The following is a 19,136-nucleotide window of genomic DNA, read 5'->3' as shown; positions in this document are numbered from 1 at the left end:
TTCAATAATAATTTGGTTAATGCATTTAACATTTGATTCAATCATTTTCAATTGATGCTATCATTCTCTCTCTATCTCTCTCTCACACACATTCTTATCTATCTTTGTGAAGACATTCATTGACACAATGCAATCTCTAGTTCTTAACCCTACCCATCACAACTAAGCGCCTAACCTGAACCCTTGCCCTAAACCGAATTATAACCTTATCCCTAAAGCCAAGTCTTGACCCTCAAACAAGCCTTTTACATGGCTCTCAGAAAGTGAGGACCAGCCAAAAGGTCCTCACTCCACTAGCTGGTCTAAAACTTAAACCAGGCCTCACAAAGATAGTTGAGCAAGTGTACACACACACACACATTCTTGTACATCTATCTTTATGAGGACATTCACTGACACAATGCAATCTCTAGCCGTTTTCCTAACCTTACCCATCACAACTAAGAGCCTAACCCAAACCCTTGCCCTAAACCCACCCTTAAAACCTTATCCCTAAAACCAAGTCCTGACCCTCAAACAGGCCTTTAAAGGGGTCTCAGAAAGTGTGGACCGGCCAAAATGTCCTCACTTTACTCTTTTTGTCCTCACTCCAATGTTCTAAAACTCAAACTGGTCCTCACAAAGATAGTTGTACAAGTACACACACACAAACACTTTTCATGTTGTTATAATGAGAAGAAAGAAACATTTTTTCATTAATAACCTATATTATAAGTATAACCGTTCAGAATCTGCATTAAAACTGTTAGGTCGCCTGTAAATTCCCACGCTTGCTCAATCCTTTTGCAGCTCATTATGTTATGACGCAAATGAACTCTATAAGGACAAGCTTCTACACTCACATTTCCCCACCGTCCACCGAGACTAAACACCAGCAAACAAAAGCAGACATTTATTTAATCGACGCAGTACATCATTAACCCAGCAGAGTAAAGAGCTCGAACATTTAATTGCAGCGTTTGGCGAAATTAAAACAGCGATAAACACCAACATTTCACTAACACGCGTGCTTTTGGTGATGATTTAACAAAGTGAATGTTTGAACTGGTTCATTGTGAAGAATCGTTCGAACCGATTCGTTAAAGTGAAACTCGCCTAATGTCAGTGCTTTGAACCTCTGACACGAGCGAGCAGAAGCTTTTATGTGAGAGAGTTAGAGGATATGGGAGGAGTTGACGTCTCCTAAAAACACTTTGAGCACGGTCGTCCTCCCTGACATGTTTTTACACCGACTTACTGTCCGTGGGAATGAAACCAAGTGCGTCTCCACTATGTTTATTGTCGAGACTGTCACCCTATTTGACATGGACATAAGTCTCGTTTAGCTTGGTCCTTCGTCACTACCGACACATTTAACACCCTGTTTGGGATTTATTTGGAATATTTGGAGACTTTTAGCGATTGTCTAGATGGAAGAAGAACCGCTGCTTACTGGTAGCATTAACCGGAGCTCAGGAGACTATGGATCTCATGATAGTGATCTACATCAACATAAAGAATCATCGCGGCTGTCCTATTCAGTGACTGACGATAATGAAGAGCAGGGTATGTATTTATTTAGTTTATGACCTGAGACGACAAGTGTCCTGGACTATTAAACATTTCCATAACATTGTTCAGGCTTATCTTCTGTCCAGGCTGGTGTCATATTCACCTCAACTTTCTGTTTTTGCTGCCAGACAGACACACCATTGTCTCCTTATTGACCGAGTTGCTCTTTCAGGTCACTTTGACCTGAAATATTCTGTTATTGCGTTCTAGCATGTATCAAATTACAGAGATTAAACATGTTGTAACGTTACCAGTTTCATTCTCAGTACTCTTAGTACCCTGGAGATGTTTTTATATAAAGTGTTGCAATATAAAACTCAAACTTTATGTCAGGCTATCCTGAATGCTAAGCTGACAGGTTATGTTTTAGTATGTGGTTTCATATACACCCAGTACAAAGTCAAATGAAACTTTCTGTGGGCACAATAGCGTTATCACTCAAGGATGGTTTGGATTTGCTGGCTCATGTCCTGTTGAGAAGCTCAGGTTTGGCAAAAGATTCCTGGATATCCTGTGACATTGGTGCTTTCAGGACCTGAAATCTGAGATATACACTACATTCAGATTATATATATGTGTGTATATATATATATATATATATTCAGAGTACACGTACCGGACATAGGATGATCCAGTAAATTTCGCACCTGTGGTCAGTTGCTTAGACAAGTCTTAAAAGTTAATAATCTAATTTCATAACTTTTTTTTTAAAAGTCAGTTACATAAAACAGTAGATTGATCTAATTTGAATCTGAAAAATAAGATTAGATACTCCTGGGCAAACTGTTAGTTCTTAAAGGTGTAGTAAGCAATTTCTGAGAAACGCTGTAGAAAGTGTGCGCCACAACACTTTTGTGGCCAATCAGCAGTAGGGGGCGTGTCCACTCGTTATGGGGGAGGAGAGAGTGAGTTTGAAAAAGCATAATTTTCTCTCCATTTTGGCCGTCCGCCCACATTGAGAAGGCGTTTTGAGAAAAACGAAGATAGAGCTTTTTTAAAAGCGCCATTTTCGTGTTGTAGTCTGGACTGTGAAAACGGAGGTATTTGAAAAGGATGACAGATGTGACGCATATTGTACCCATAAATATCTATGGTTATACTGGCATTGTTGTGCCTGCTATTTACTTTAATATTGTTGCTAAAGATAAATGTTCCTTTGTAGAATCTTCATATTACAGTCCTGCAAAGATGACAATTGCTGTCCTGCGGCAAAACATGATGTCAATTGCATTTTGGACCTTGCGATTTTAAGTGCAACCTGGACGCAACACTGAGTGGTGGGATATTCTGCTAATAAAATGATCGTGCCAGAAGAATAGCATGATAACTTGCACATGCGCAGGAAGGTGATTTAAGCATTTTTAGATGTTTCAGTGTGGATGAGCAACTTTTGGAAAACGCTTGAAGATTTGGACTTAGAGCGTTTTGGAATGAAAATGTCATTTTCAAATGTTTGTTGACATTAAAAAAGAGAAAAGGTCAGGGGAATATCACTGGGAAAAGGAAGAGTTATAATCAGACTAGAGCTTTAGGACCCACGTTAGTATTAGAAAAACTGTCCAGTGCTGGAGAGACCGAAGCGGTAAGGCCCGTTGATTCTACTTCAAACGTGAGTTACACTGTTTTTGCTGTTTCACAGAACCAAGATATGCTGTTGCTGTAATATTAGCTCTAGTAACAGGACAGTTTTGAGTGTCATTGTTTCTCTGGAGCTGATGTGTTGCTGGCGACTAACAACAAAGTCCTTAGCCGTTTACTGTCATCTTCACCGTGTTTTTTGCGAAGCATTAGCTTCAGCTATGATAAAGAGACCTCCACTCTTGTGTGGCACGCTTGTGCATTTTGGGGGTGGAGCAATGAAGGGGGGAGTGTGTTTGTTTGGGGTGATTTCAAATATCAACAGCGTTTCTCAGAAATCACTTACTGCACCTGTAAGACACAGTTTTAACACACTGGCTTTGTTTTTGCAACTGGCCCACTCACTTTGCTCTGTGAGTGGTAAAATGGAGGGCATATGGGAATGATGTTTTTTTGGAGCGATAATCTTTCAATGGAGTTTTTTAGTTTTGATAACAGAGCTTTTAATATTTTTACTTTGTTTAATATTACAGGATCTCCAATGCAAAACAATCTTTTAGGGACTATTTTGCAAAAAATAAAATAAAATAAAAATAGTTTAAAAGTCAAGACTTTTTGTTTCTTTCTATGACACAGATGCAGATTCAGAACTCTATATCCAGCAGGCAGTTGTATTTATTGAAGATGCAATTCAGGTGAAAAATATTTCTGCTTTTATTTTTCCACATTTAGGCTTATGTTTTTATATATTGATTGATTGTCTGTCTGTCTAATTTCCCTGTGTGCTCTTTTCCCACAGTATCGATCCATCAATCACAGGGTTGATTCTGGGTCCTTACAGTTATATAGATGGTATTACTCCAGGATATGTCAGTGGTAAGCAAGCAGAAATAGTTTTTTTAATAATTCTTTTGCCAACTATGTCCCATACACATGAACAGCTGGTCTGACTGGTGCTCCTAAATGTTGCCAAAATCAACCTGTATCAGATTATATACAGTTTAAAAGTCTTTTTTTCCCTCTGGAAAAACAAACAGAAAATGTATGACTCATCTTGCATCCATGGGCATTTTGGCAAATTTAATGCTGTTTAGAAAGAGAATGTGCCTCTCCCTAATTTCATGCGTCACAGGATAGCAATAGCTACTGTACCAGCAGATCTTAGTTGACCTTCTGTAACAATCTGTGTTAAAAGTAATGCGTTACAGTATTGTGCTACTCCCTAAAAAAGTAACTATTTGCATTGCTTAGCTACTTTTTATGGAAAGTAATGTGTTATGTCAGTTTCATACTCTTTCACAATTGGGCTGGGGTTGCTTGTTTGTTTTTAATAATGAATTTCTTTATATATTTTTGGCAAATGCAAAGTCTCTGTCACACCAAAAGTGAAATGAATAAGCCTCAGGCTGAAGGAAATATAAATGCATGCCTGTATAGTAGTGGTCAATAAATCCTAGACTTGTGTTACTTATTTGAAAAAGTAACTCAGATATTTTGTTGTAAATTTAAAAGTAATGTGTTACTTTATTCATTACTCTAAAAAAGTAATCTGATTACTTAACCCAGTTACTTTTAAGGAGTTACCCCCAACACTGAAAAGCCCATACACTGGCTACTTAATCCTTCCTGGTCAATAGTACTATTTTTAATAATTTTGAAAGTCTCTTAAGCTCACCAATAATATTGTGAAATATTAAAATTCAAAATAACTCTTCTATTTTAATATGTTTTAAAGTTTAATTTATGCTTGTGATGCAAAGCTGAATTTTCAGCATCATTACTCCATAGTCTTTATGAAATCATTCTAATATGCTGATTTGCTGCTCAAGAAACATTTCTGATTATTATCAATGTTGAATTATCAATGTACTCAATATTTTTGTGAAAACCAGATACATTTATTTTGTATTGTGATACTTTTTTTTGTAATACAATATTTTTGTATCAATGTAAAGTCTTTATTGTCCCTTTTGATCAATTTAATGTATCCTTGTTGATGAATAAAACAATTAATTAAGTTTTTTACTAAATACAGTAAATCACCAAAGTAACTTGATACTTTAAATGACGATTGTATAAATTACATTGTTACACCAGTAGGTGGCGACAAGTGACTGTTAAAAAAATGTGCGATTGAATCATTCATTCAATAGATTTGTTCGAAAACACTGATTCATCCAGTAATGAAACAAGTGAAGTCTTGTCACTTTATAAGTGAGTCATTGAATCATTCATTCCATTTTTTTCCAATAAGTTATTAAAATTGATTAAATATTTTAAAATAAACTGCAACACTTTGTCAGAACCTCTAGTAAATTACATGGTATATTGTTTAGTTGTCTATTCAGAATCGTACGAGAATCGTGATCTCTATTTTAAAAAAAAGAAAAGAAAATTGTGATTCTCAATTTATCCAGAATCGTACAGCTCTAGTACTTAGTTACATCAGGTAAGTGGATCTCGAAGGCCATAATTGAGAACCCCTGCTTAAGCTGCTTACTGTATATGGTTTTTTGAACACATTTTTTGAACATATATATTTTTTTAAATATATTTCATATCTCTGTCAGAATCTGTTACACATGGATTTGTTATTGGATCTGCTTTTCTTTTCCTTTCTCTCTCTCTCTCTCTCTCTCTCTCTCTCTCTCTCTCTCTCTCTCTCTCTCTCTCTCTCTCTCTCTCTCTCTCTCTCTCTCTCTCTCTCTCTCTCTCTCTCTCTCTCTCTCTCTCTCTCGAAGGGGTTTGGGGTTCACTATTGCTGTTGTACTGGCACTGGCCTTCATTGAGAGACCCTCCTCTCTAACCTACACTTCGGACATTCGTATCAAACCCAAGCCCTGGGAGCCTCCCTGTGGATTGACGGAGGGGATTGAGATTGTCTGCCTTTGTATCTTCATCCTAGATGTCACTGTGAAGGTAGACGTCCAGAAATATTCAACTGACCACGGGGAGAGCATTAAACGAATAGTTCACTCAAAAATGAAAATGTTGTCAGTATTTGTCATTCAAACTTTATTGTGTGAAACACAAGAGGGACCGTTTAGAGCCTAATTCAGACTAACAGTTCAAATCCGATTTTTGTGCATATCCAATTGAAATCTGATCAGATTTAGCAAGTGTGAACAGCAAACAAGCACATGAAGTCTGACTTCTCTGATCGGATTTTGTGTGGTTTAACTTAAACATGTCATGTTGCAAATAAGACAACATCTGTATTTCAAACCCCTCCATGTTGCACTTGTTGTTTTTGGCATATACAGTGGTGGTCAAAATTGATGGCACCCCTGATAAATATGATAAAAAAGGCCGTAAAAAATAAATCTGCATTGTTTATCCTTTTGATCTTTCATTCAAAAAAATCGCAAAAATCTAACCTTTCATTGAAGTAAAAGAATTGAAAGTGGGGGTAAATCATCATATTATAAAATAAATGTTTTTCTCCAAAACACGCTGGCCATAATTGTTGGCACCCTGTTATTAAATACTTTTTGCAACCTCCTTTTGCCAAGATAACAGCTCTGAGTTTTCTCCTATAATGCCTGATGAGTTTGGAGAACACCTGACAAGAGATCAGAGACCATTCCTCCTTACAGAATCTCTCCATATCCTTCAGATTCCCAGATCCATGTTGGTGCTTCTTCTCTTCAGTTCACTCCACTCATCAGGTCAGGGAACTGGGACGGTCATGGCAGAAGCTTCATTTTGTGCTCAGTTACCCATTTTTGTGTTGATTTTGATGTTTGTTTTGGACCGTTGTCCTGATGGAAGATCCAACCACGGCCCATTATAAGATTTCTAGCAGAGGCCGTCAGGTTTTGATTTTTTATCTGTTTGTATTTGCTAGAATCCATAATACCATGTATCTGAACAAGATGTCCAGGACCTCCAGCAAATAAATAGGCCCACAACATATAAGATCCAGCAGTATATTTAACCGTAGGTATGGGGTACTTTTTATCCCTGTGTGCACCAAACACATCTGGTGGGTTTGCTGCCAAAAAGCCCTTTTTTTGTTTTATCTGACCATAGAATCCGGTCCCTTTAGAAGTTCCAGTCGTGTCTGTTGACTGAATATGCTGGAGTTTATTTTTGGAGGAGCGAGGAGCATTTTTCTTGAAACCCTCCCAAACAACATGTGGGGATGCAGGGGTTGTTTGATAATTTTTTTTAGGCTTTCTGACCCCAAGACTCAACTAATCTCTGCAATTCTCCATCTGTGATCCTTGAAGAGTCTTTGGCCACTCAAACTCTCCTCCTCACCGTCCATTAAGACAATATAGACATATGTCCTCTTCCTGGCAGATTCGTAACATCTTTAGTTGATTGGAACTTCTTAATTATTGCCCTGATGGTCAAAATGGGGATTTTCAATTCTTTAGCTTTTTTCTTACAGACACTTTCTATTTTGTGAAGCTCAACAATCTTTTGCTGCACATCAGAACTATATTCTTTGGTTTTACTCATTGTGATGGATGATTAAGGGAATTTGGCCTTTGTGTTTCCTCATATTTAAACTCCTGTGAAACAAGAAGTCATAGCTGGACAATTTCATGTTCCTAGTCACCCTGGTGTGCTAAAAAAGGTAAATATTAATGGGAATATACTTCAGAGATATTTTTCTCATAAAAAATTCAAGGGGTGCCAACAATTATGGCCAGCGTGTTTTGGAGAAAAACATTTATTTTATAATATGATGATTTACCCCCACTTTCAATTCTTTTACTTCAATGAAAGGTTAGATTTTTGTGATTTTTTTGAATGAAAGATCAAAAGGATAAACAATGCAGATTTATTTTTTACGGCCATGTATTATCATATTTATCAGGGGTGCCATCAATTTTGACCACCACTGTACTGTACCTACCAGCGCAGCGTCATTGCCATAAAAGTCAATGCATATATCCCGGAAAACGAAAGAGCACCATGGGACACAAATCGGATCTGAACAGTTGTGATACACAGTTAATCATTTTAGATAAGAATCCAATTGGATGGACAAATAATCGGATTTGGACTGACAGTGTGAACGTAGCCTAGGAAAATGTTTTTCCATTTTTGGTGAACTATCCCTTTAACAGAGTTAAAGTCGGCATGAAACAGAAGTTGCGATAGTCTTTTCTTCTCTATTGTGCCTATCTCCGAGTGAAATGGCTTCTCGAACAAGAATAAATGTAGGGAGGGAGCTGAATTTGTCCAGGAGGAATTGATTGGATGGTTGTGGTTTGCTATTGGTGGATCTCATGTGATTGACAGGTTGCCCCGCCCCCTCGAGTTATATTGATTCAAGTTTTATGAGGGAACATGAAATTTAAATATATAAAACTCAATATTCCATAAAAAAATCAAGAATTGTCAATTTTGATTTCATGGTGACTTTAAATTGACCCTTTTTAACTAAACTGTTACTATTAATTTTTTAATGTGGAATACGTTGCTTAATACTGTATTAAGGAACATATTGAATGTGTTGTTTGTTTTTCAGAGCTATCTGATAGGATGGGAGGAGTTTCGCATGAACAAATGGCTGATTGGTTATGTAATAGTGATTGCAGCATCAGTTGTTGATTGGATGTTGAGCATTAGCATGATGTGCAATGAGGTGAGTACAAATCTGCTTATTAAAGGAGAACTGGTCAATTTTAACATTGAGCTCATTTTTTTGTAAATTTGGAGTGGTGTCAATACAGAGTACAACGACAAAAATTCATGTGGCCTACACCGTGTTATCCTCTTTTTAAAATTTGCACCCTGTTGACTTCAATGGGACAAGTTTTAAACCTGCTTTTAGCCTCTTAACATCCTTGATGTGTCATTACAAGTGCCCAGCCATGTGAGTGATTCCTTCAGAGTGATCACGGGTGAATCAGTAGATGTGAAAGATATTAATAAAAATGATGTTATTTCAGCCAGCGCACATACCTGTATTTTCTTCCTGTTTTCGGTCGAAGTCCATAGTAATCGATTGTCGAGTTCACACGCATAGGTTTAGTTACCTATGATCACGCGCGTGAACTCGATAATCGATTACTATGGACTTCGACCGAAAACAGGAAGAAAATACAGGTATGTGCGCTGGCTGAAATAACATCATTTTTATTAATATCTTTCACATCTACTGCAGTCAGATTCACCCGTGATCACTCTGAAGGAATCACTCACATGACCTGTGCACTTGTAATGACACATCAAGGATGTTAAGAGGCTAAAAGCAGGTTTAAAACTTGCCCCACTGAAGTCAACAGGGTGCGAATTTTAAAAAGAGGATAACATGGTGTGGGCAACACCGATTTTTGTCGTTGTTCTCTGTATTGACAGCACTCCAAATTTACAAAAAAATGAGCTCAGTGTTAAAATTGACCGGAGTTCTCCTTTAATCGTGCCTAGCCTACACTAATAACAGCAGTTTTCAAAGCGTTCCTGGAGCCTTCCCAGCACAGTGTTTTTTCGGATGGACACACCTAGCTCAGGTCATGGAGGACATGAGTTAATTCAGCTGTTAAACAAAGGAGACATCAAACATGTACAGTGCTGCACAGGAGGGACCAGGAAGAGCTTTAAAGCTTCTGCAATGAAAGATTCCTAGTATATTAGTATTATAGTGATACCAAACTCTTTATTATTGACTATTAGCGTCACTTAAAAATGATATGAAAGAATAAATACATTTCTGTATTGAAAATTTACATGGTAAATAATTCGATGTTTTTTTTAATTGAATAATAATAGCCATGTTTAAAATGATTCCTATTTAAAAATATAGTTAAATGTGACGTTAAAGAAATTAATTCGTAAATAACTCTTCAAAAAGAAATAGACCTGTTTAAATTAAATCATTTAATCGAAAGTCCCCAAATGTGATCTGCCCAACTCTGTATAAAATCTTCATTAATATGGATTTTTTTTTTCTTTCAATTAAAATTAAACAAAGAGAGGAGCTCAAACACATAGTAGTGGAAGATTTTTTACAAAAAAATACTTTATTTAAATCCAAAGATAAAACATTTTCGATTCACATCAGTGTCTTAACAATGACCTGGTTCTCTTTATATAAATTCATTTTACCGTATTATGTCCAATTATAATCAATTCAATAAGTAAGTCAAAAAAGTTGATTAAAAATATAGTCTTTCATTTTTAAGCTTGAAAAAAAATTAAATAAACAGTTTTAAATATGCTTATTTGTCAATTTGATGATCACATTTTTATTTTTGAAATTATACATTGATAATTGATTTCTTCATTTTATTTAAGTAGTACTTTACAGTCCTCCATACACTTAAAGGCGTAGTTAACCCATATATTAAAAACTCATAATTTACACATTTGTAGAATAATTTACTCATTTAAAGAAGTCCTTAAAATCTTGCCCTCAACTGTCAATCTCAGATCTCATTTACAAATTCACATCAAACATGACATGAGGGAAATTAAATTAAGTTTCCATTTTTGGGTGATCGATTCCTTTAAAGCAGGTCTGTCCAATCCTGATCCTGGAAGTCCACTGTCCTGCAGAGTAACTAAACCCATCTGGACCTGCTAGTCAAGCTCTTAATAGGCATAATATAAACTTCCAGGCCAGAGCTAAACTCTGCAGGACAGTGGCCCTCCAGGGCCGAGTTTGGACACCCCTGCTTTAAAGTCTTCAATAAGGAAACACTGAGCCTGTCTTGGGAAGCAGGATTGACTCAATCAGCAGTGGACCGATTGTAACATTGACCCGTCATTATGTCCCACAGAATTTGAGAGTCAGGAGACTGATTCGCCCATTTTTCCTCTTGCAAAACTCTTCCCTCATGAAGAAAACTCTAAAATGTATCAAAAGGACTCTTCCAGAGATAGCGAGGTAATTATATATATTTTTTTCCTTTGTGGGTTTTTCCCATGTGTGCCTTTTTATAATTCAAGACTTATTTTCACTTCTCAATTTGGATGACGTCTCGTTCTAATATTGCAATTTTAAAATAATGACAGTAAACATTGACCAAAAGTGTTCTCTCTATGTTTCTCTTTCTCTTTCAGTGTTGTCCTGCTCCTGGCTTTACACCTCTGCATATTCACCATGATTGGAATGCTGATATTTGCCAAATCAGATGTAATAAGTGCTCACAATATAATCTTTGCCAAATAACTCGTCCCTTAAAGGGATGCTTCACCGATTAGCATTAAGCTTTGTATCAGTAGAAACTCGGTGGTATTTTCGAGTGACCGTGCTTCCCTCCCTCATGTCCCCCTGAGACGAGAGATTTCTGTATTGTGTGTCTGGAAAAAAACCTCAGATGATGCAAAAATCGTCATTTAGCGTCATCTGAGGCTTTTCTGTCCAGAGGCGAGAGACTACAGCCAGTAGGAGGAGCTCGTCCCACATGTCTTCAACCCGCCCATACGGGGATCTCACGATCAAACGCCGTCTTTTGAGTTTTGAGTCGACTAGTAGCCTAGCTGTATCATTTCTTCCGATACTGCCCTCTGTAACCGGTAGGCGTGGCTTGGGAGTGGCCTCGTAGGGCAGCGAAGCAAGTGCATTCTGGGAGTTGTTGTCTTTCATCCACATGAGCCAAAAATACATTTTCTGTTTTTTTCTCAGTCTAGAAGGCACCAACTTCTAAAATAATTTCACATTTCTACTACATAAATGACCCAATTTAAATACACATTCATCTTTCCAGTGAAATATCCCTTTAAGATGCATTTTGGTTGATCGGATCACAAGTAGACGAGGGAGACACATTGTCCACTTTCCACCACTTCTGTCCTGATTTCTTCGAGGGGAGGGTCTATGGGAGGGTAAATGTATGGGCTTTTTCAGATCTTTCGATCTAAGGGACAAAATAAGCTCGTGCAATTTACATATGAACGCGGCCAGAGACGACGGAAAAACATACAGAGAGAAGCAGCTTTGGTTTCTGCTCTGAAGCCGCAAGATCAGCCGAACGCTGTGAGTGTGTGTTAGAAATCAGCAGAGGTGGAAAGAGTAATAAAATATTTTACTCAAGTAAAAGTACTATTACTACAATTTTTTTTTACTTAAGTACAAGTAAAAGTACCGGTCGAAAAATCTACTCAAGTAAAAGTAAAAAGTAGCTCATTTAAAATGTACTCAGAGTAAAAGTAACTGAGTTACTTTTTTAACAGCGGGGGTGGGTTGGGGAGTCCCCCGAGTAGGGTTGTAAAGGTATGAGATTTTCACAGTATGATAACCGACTAATATAATGGTATTAAACAATTATTAAATATAAAAACTGTATTATTAAATTAGGGTTATTATTATCATCAGTTAAAATGACAGTTACAGTAAATGAGATGAAAACAGTATTTTTGGAAACATTTGTTTTGTTTATTAAAATTTCAATAAAACATGTCTAATCAACTAATTTCAATAAATGATTATGAATTTGATTAAAGGAGTAGTTAACTTTAAAATGAAACCAGCCCATGATTTACTCACCCTCAAGTCATGTATATGACATTCTTCTTTCAGACGAATACAATCAGAATTATATTAAGTCAAGTCTCCTTCATTTATACAGCGCTTTAACAATATAGATTGTTTCAAAGCAGCTTTACAGAGATAATAGGAGATTACAGTAACAGAGAGTGTTTTGGCTTTACAGCCGCTCTAGAATAAAGTTATTGTCCAGCTAAAGTTAGTTTTTGATTCATTCATTTTTGATTGATTCGTTGCGAAAAGCACATTAGTTATTAACTTAGGGGCCGCTAACACGACACCGCTTTAACAGAAAACAGAAAACTTTAATGTGTTCTGGCCGTTCATTTGCACGACAACAGTGTTTGGAGCTCGAGAATGTGAACCTTGAAATAGGTTACAAGGTGCAAGCTTTGAAAATTTTTGAAAAACGCTATCATCTCTGTCTAAACTTCAAAAATGTGAATCTGTGAAAACGCTGACGGCGTTCACATGCGTATTACGTGTTTAATCTATAGGTATGTGCATTTGAATGTGTGCATGCGAGTAGTCTTTCTTTACAAATTGACCTCACCAAATTACTTGTCTGACCTGCATAATACAAAAAAAAATTTCCATGCGAACTGGAATCATTTAGATAATGTTTTATCTGTACAGAGGTGAAGGAAGCCTCTGATATTAATAAACACCCTGACGCTTCCTAGCTTGATAATGGCTGTGGATTGCAACCATCAGTTTGAAGCTCATAAAAGTGCATCCATCCATCCATCATAAAAGTGCTCCACATGGCAACGGGGGGTTAATAAAGGCCTTCTGAAACAAAACGTTGAGTTTGTGTAAGAAAGATATTCATATTTAAATCTTTATGAAGTAAAATAACTAGTTTCCGGCCAAACGAACATATGTATTCGACTTAAATCTAAAGCGCAACTTATGCGAGTAATGCGACGTACTGCTGATATTTATGCTACGCCAGGACGCACTACTTCTGACGTCATGAGTTGCGTTTAAGGTGTAAGTAGACTGCGTATGGTGTACTTTTTTGAGCTTTAAACTGATGGTTGCAATCCACTGCCATTATAAAGCTCAGAAGCATCAGAGTGTTTATTAATATAACTCTGATTGTATTCGTCTGAAAGAACAAAGAAGAAAGTTAAATAGCCTGCACCTAGGATGGTTTCAGGGCTGATAAATCATGGGGTAATTTTCATTTTAATGTGAACTACTCATTTAACAACTTCTTTATCATTAATAATTTATTAAAATGTTCAAGAACAAGACTTCTATGAAATGTATTTAATTCAGAAAAATCCTTTTTGTTTTTATGATTTAAAACAAATATATTATCCAAAACGGTGGTTTATCAAATAAAAGTTTAACACATTTTTTTATCCTTTTATTTTTTGGCAAAGTGCTGCAAAACAGATTTACTCAATTAAACCATGGACAAAAATCCTTAAATAATGTTTAAATAATCTGTATTATTATTGTTGTTGTTAATATTATTATGAGAAGTACATTCTATTGTAGGCCCACAACAGTTATGTCATCATTTCTTCGCAGTTAGACCAAACTTTTATTTTGATGGGTTGTAATGAAGTCCTGTTTCAGAGTGTAGGCTATTTGACAAGGTTTTTCTCAAAGGTCATTCTCTCAGAGCAGCTCTGGAGATGTTCATGTTTTCATGTTCTCATATTGTTTGTGAGCTGCTGAAAACACTATTAGCGCGTCGCGTACTTGAGTATGTAGTAGACGAAACGGCTCGTCTCATTCGCACTGATTCACACAGACACGCAGATTATACATTTATATAGCAGTCTCTTGTGCTTTAATATATAGACTACAGACCATGTCGCAATTTGATTTATTGTACAGCTTTACTTTCATGTGTTTTACGTGACGTCTGCGTTATTGTAGGCTAAATTCCATTTTCATGATAATAATGAAACTCCGGGATTCCCTCTGCATCACAGAAATCCTTCGACCTTAAATTATAAACGGGACATATCTTAATCTGCACGCAGGGATGGTGTTCCCGAACACGTTCTATGGGTTTCCTTCTTTTGCAGCCAATTTGCGTCCACAATTTTTGCAAAATGAATAGGCTATGCTCGAGCCTCGAGGACAACCACGCGTTCGTTTTTCTATATCCAAAGTATCCCCATACTTACCTGGGGTTCGCCTCACGTGTGTGTGTAAAGAATCTGTGTTGTCCGTCTCCATATTTTTTGTGGTTTTTGCGTGTCTGTTCTCCCGCCCTTCAATCAATCAATGCTGAGCACGAGCGCGCGTGCTGTAGGCTAGTTCATTTTTTTAAATAATGATTTTTTTTTTTACTCAGTAACGGATACGTTTTAAAATGTAGCGAATTACAATACTTTAAACAAAACATACTTAAGTAAAAGTAAAATTACAGATTTTGAAAACTACTTAAAAAAGTAGAAATACACAAAAAAACTACTCAATTACAGTAACGCGAGTAAATGTAATTCGTTACTTTCCACCTCTGGAAATCAGGAATGGTGGGAGCCGACAAAGATTAAATCCCGTCCGGCTAGAGCTCTTCCCATAATGTCATGCATTAGATCAGTAGACGGAGAGAAGACGGTCTTTTGTGGCTGTTTGAACACATTCGACCACATGAGCGTTTACACTATGAAAGCAATCCGGTCGAATGTGTTTTCCACTAACTCTGGAAGAGGTTGAAAGTGGGCAAGCTCAAAACGCTTTAGTCCCCGTTTACACCTGTATTTAGCGTCGTCCACTTGTGATCCGATCGACCAAAACGCATCTTTATACCAGGTGTAAACAGAGCCTAGAATTAATACTTGTGGAGGAGAGGTGTGCTATTACTTATCTTAGGGATTAGACCAGGGAGGGCCATTGTCCTGCAGAGTTAAGCTCCAACCCCAATTAAACACACCTAAACCAGCTAATCAAGGTCTTCATGATTACTGGAAACAGGAGTGGAGTTTGACATGTGAAGATTTTCACTGGGCAGAGAGTAAAATGGGCATTCAACTTACATTCAAGTCAAGTCAAGTTTATTTATATAGCGCTTTTCACAATACAGATTGTATCAAAGCAGCTTCACAGTATTAAATTAAAATAATACATCAATGTTTGTTTCTAGTGGAAAACGTCCACGTTTGGTAATGCTGATCAATAGTATTGTTGATTGATTAATTAAATTAAATATCCCCAAATATCCCCAACTGAGCAAGCCAAAGGCAACAGTGGCAAGGAACCGAAAAACTCCATCAGGTGACCTAATGGAGAAAAAAAAAACTTTGGAGAACCCAGGCTCAGTCGGGGGCCAGTTCTCCTCTGGCGTTTATAAACTAGAGGTCGGATTTAACTGTAGGATTAAAAGTATTATATGAATGCCTGGCTGAAGAGATGCGTCTTTAATCTAGTTTTAAACTGGGAGAGCGAGTCTGAGCAACGAATAGTATCAGGAAGACTGTTCCAGAGTTTTGGAGCTAAATGTGAAAATGCTCTCCCTCCTTTGGTGGATCTGGATATCCTAGGAATGACCAAAAGCCTCGAATTTAGTGACCTTAAAGAGCGCGATGGATTATAGGGCGATAGAAGATCCGTTAAATAGACTGGAGCTAAGCCGTTTAGGGCTTTATAAGTCAGTAGCAATACCTTGTAATTAATACGGAACTTTACAGGTAACCAATGCAGTGATGATAGAATTGGTGTTATATGATCATATTTTCTTGATCTAGTAAGAACTCTTGCGGCGGCATTTTGGACTAACTGTAGCTTGTTTATTGAGGATGCAGGACAACCGGCTAATAAAGCATTACAGTAATCTAGTCTCGAGGTCATGAACGCATGAACTAGCTTTTCTGCATCAGAAACTGATAGCATGTTATGTAGCTTAGCAATGTTTCTAAGGTGGAAAAAGGCTGTTCTTGTAACATATGAAATATGATTTTCAAAAGACAGGTTGCAGTCTAATATAACACCCAGGTCTTTTACTGTAGAGGATAAAGTAACAGGACATCCTACTATGTTAAAGTTGTATTGTGAGAGGTTTTGTGGGCGTTTTTTTTTAACCGATGATTAGTACCTCTGTCTTGTCTGGATTTAATAAAATAAAATTGCACGTCATCCAATCTTTTTATATCTTTAACACACTCTGTCAATTTGGATAATTTAGCGTTTTCATCCGACCGTGATGAAATATAGATTTGAGTGTCATCAGCATAACAATGGAAACTAACTCCATGTTTCCTTATAATATTTCCAAGTGGCAGCATATATATTGAAAATAACAGAGGGCCTAACACAGATCTTTGCGGCACTCCATAGTTTACTGGAGTTATGATCGATTTTTCTCCATTTAAATAGACAAAATGGTAGCGGTCAGATAAGTATGATCTGAACCAGCTTAATGCTTGTCCTTGAACACCAGTATAATTTTGTAGTCGATCTAAGAGTATTGTGTGATCTATAGTATCGAACGCAGCACTAAGATCAAGTAAAACATTGAAAGTCATATCTAGAGTCCAGAATACAGAAGCTTGGGTGTGGGGCTCTTTTGACATGGGCCAGTAAGCCGCCACATAGCAACCATGCAGATCACCCTAGTAGAACAGGGTTGAAACCACATATATAGCTGAACCCCACAGCTCAGCAACCACACAGCACTCGTCTGAAACACTGGCAGCGAGAACCACTTTCATTTCCTCCAGTATAAGTTAAAAATGTACTAAATGCACTATCTGGAATGATTTAATCTGGCTGTTAAATAACATCTAACAACCTTCACATTTTGATTAATTTAGCCAACACATTGCCTTGCAAATAATAAACAATGCAAATTCTCCAGTTGACTTATTCTGTGTGTTTTCTGTAGGACCTTAAGAAGAATGGAGAATGGGAAACATACTTCAAAAACCTGCCAAAAGCCCTGTCTTCTCTGCTAGTGCTGCTCACCACCGCCAATAACCCTGACGGTACGTCTGTATGTGACTGTAAAAGTTGCTGAAGTCTCTCAGGAGCTGCGACTCTCTGAATGACTCAGTCAAGTGTTAGATGTTCAGTGACACAAATTACATTTTGGCACTGCTGTGTCGAATTCTCCGTCATTTCTGGCTCATTGCAGCAGAAGCTGTGCGTCATTGGCTTTAACCACATGATATGATGTCTTGTGACTTGTCACAACGTTCTGTTAAACTTTCACAGGTATCTGTGTTTCAAATGTGAAACCGCACCAATGTCCTTCAACCTTCTCTTGTAATCTGTGTTTGTAATCTCAACATGTCTTTCTCTCAACAGTCATGATTCCAGCATACTCTCTGAACCGTGGATATTCGATATTTTTTATACTCTTCAGTGTGTTTGGTAAGTTTTATGGCACTCGGGATGAGTTGCACTGTACATGTAGAGTGCTGTAAATAATACTTGCGTTTATGACTCTCCACCTGCATTAAACATTTACATTTTTTATTGCTTCTGCCAGGAACGTATTTGTTGATGAATCTAATGACGGCTATTATTTATAACCAGTTCAGGGGATATTTACTGGTGAGTGACGTCATCTTAAATAGTTTTTTTTTTTTTAGGAATTTGTGGCTTGTTTATTAGGAATAGTTCAACATTTTAAATTCTGTCATTATTTTCCAAACCCAAATGACTTTTTTCTTCTATGGAGCACAGAACATATTTTGAACGTAATTTCCAATCTCCTTTTTTTTCCTACAACAAAAGTAGCTATGTTTCCATACACCTATTTTAATGTGAATTTTGGGATATCACATAAAAAAAAATCTGGATGGAAATGCCAAGATGTGCATACATTCTAAAAATGTGCATAAAAAAATGATAAGAAGACAAACATATGAAATATGTTGGAAACACATTTAATGTGAAATTAAATAAATCCTTTGATGCACAAAAAAAAAAAAAAAGTCATGTGACTTTGCCTCAACGGAGTATGTGATTGGACAACTGGACTAACCAGTGGACCAATCACATTGCACAGCATCTCAAATGTTGGTTTGGTCATTTTGAAATGCCTGAGCCAAAGAAGTATTGCCAAGTCTGTGGTTTTCCCATGGACTTGGGTTACTTTTACACTGTTGCCACGGGTTATTTTTCTGCGTGTTGAAGCGAACCACAACACTCAATACTTTTACCCCCTGGAACGTGATTTTTTACCGGGGAACCCACCGGACCACAATTGTGCTAGTTTTGGCCATGATTGGGTGGTTTTTGAATGGCATTTGGGTGGGTTTTGACACAAACTTGGCAACCCTGAGTCTGTCATCAAAATGATTAGGTATAATGTCCTCACAGAAGTGTCTCACACATTTGAGTTCACAAACATCAGGCATTTAAGCGTAAGATAACGTAAGACAGTGTTTATTGGGTTTCATCTGCACGTTCGGAGGTGCAAGTGAGCCACAGTTTCTTCCCCGATTGCAGCAACTTCCATTTTTATAACAGATGTTCTGCACCAATTTCCCAAGAAGTGACGATTTTGTTCTCTTGAACACATGGTATGGAAACGGTGCTCTATTCGCAGATGTTTTATGCGATATTCCAAATTTGTGCACGTTAAATG

At 37.2% G+C, this 19,136-nt stretch overlaps 1 protein-coding gene across 2 annotated transcripts in view; it reads left to right on the top strand.

Moving 5' to 3' along the window:
* Positions 1 to 850: 850 nt before the first annotated feature.
* Positions 851 to 19,136, top strand: part of tpcn2 (two pore segment channel 2) — a 31,309-nt gene continuing 13,023 nt past the window's right edge. Inside the window, exons 1-10 of one of the 2 annotated variants that reach the window (XM_081359552.1) lie at positions 851 to 1,545; positions 3,766 to 3,824; positions 3,929 to 4,005; positions 5,871 to 6,048; positions 8,615 to 8,731; positions 10,932 to 10,975; positions 11,152 to 11,224; positions 17,427 to 17,526; positions 17,849 to 17,914; positions 18,033 to 18,097. In XM_081359552.1, coding sequence (XP_081215678.1) covers positions 1,410 to 1,545; positions 3,766 to 3,824; positions 3,929 to 4,005; positions 5,871 to 6,048; positions 8,615 to 8,731; positions 10,932 to 10,975; positions 11,152 to 11,224; positions 17,427 to 17,526; positions 17,849 to 17,914; positions 18,033 to 18,097 — 915 coding nt within the window. In that variant the 5' untranslated portion in view covers positions 851 to 1,409. Of the gene's footprint in view, positions 1,546 to 3,765; positions 3,825 to 3,928; positions 4,006 to 5,870; positions 6,049 to 8,614; positions 8,732 to 10,868; positions 10,976 to 11,151; positions 11,225 to 17,426; positions 17,527 to 17,848; positions 17,915 to 18,032; positions 18,098 to 19,136 lie in introns of both variants that reach the window. The other variant, XM_081359551.1, reaches the window with a different exon arrangement.

The sequence above is a fragment of the Scardinius erythrophthalmus genome, assembly GCF_964197995.2.
Source record: "Scardinius erythrophthalmus genome assembly, chromosome: 2".
NCBI classification, from domain to species: domain Eukaryota; kingdom Metazoa; phylum Chordata; class Actinopteri; order Cypriniformes; family Leuciscidae; genus Scardinius; species Scardinius erythrophthalmus.
This window is presented reverse-complemented; position numbering and strand designations above follow the sequence as displayed.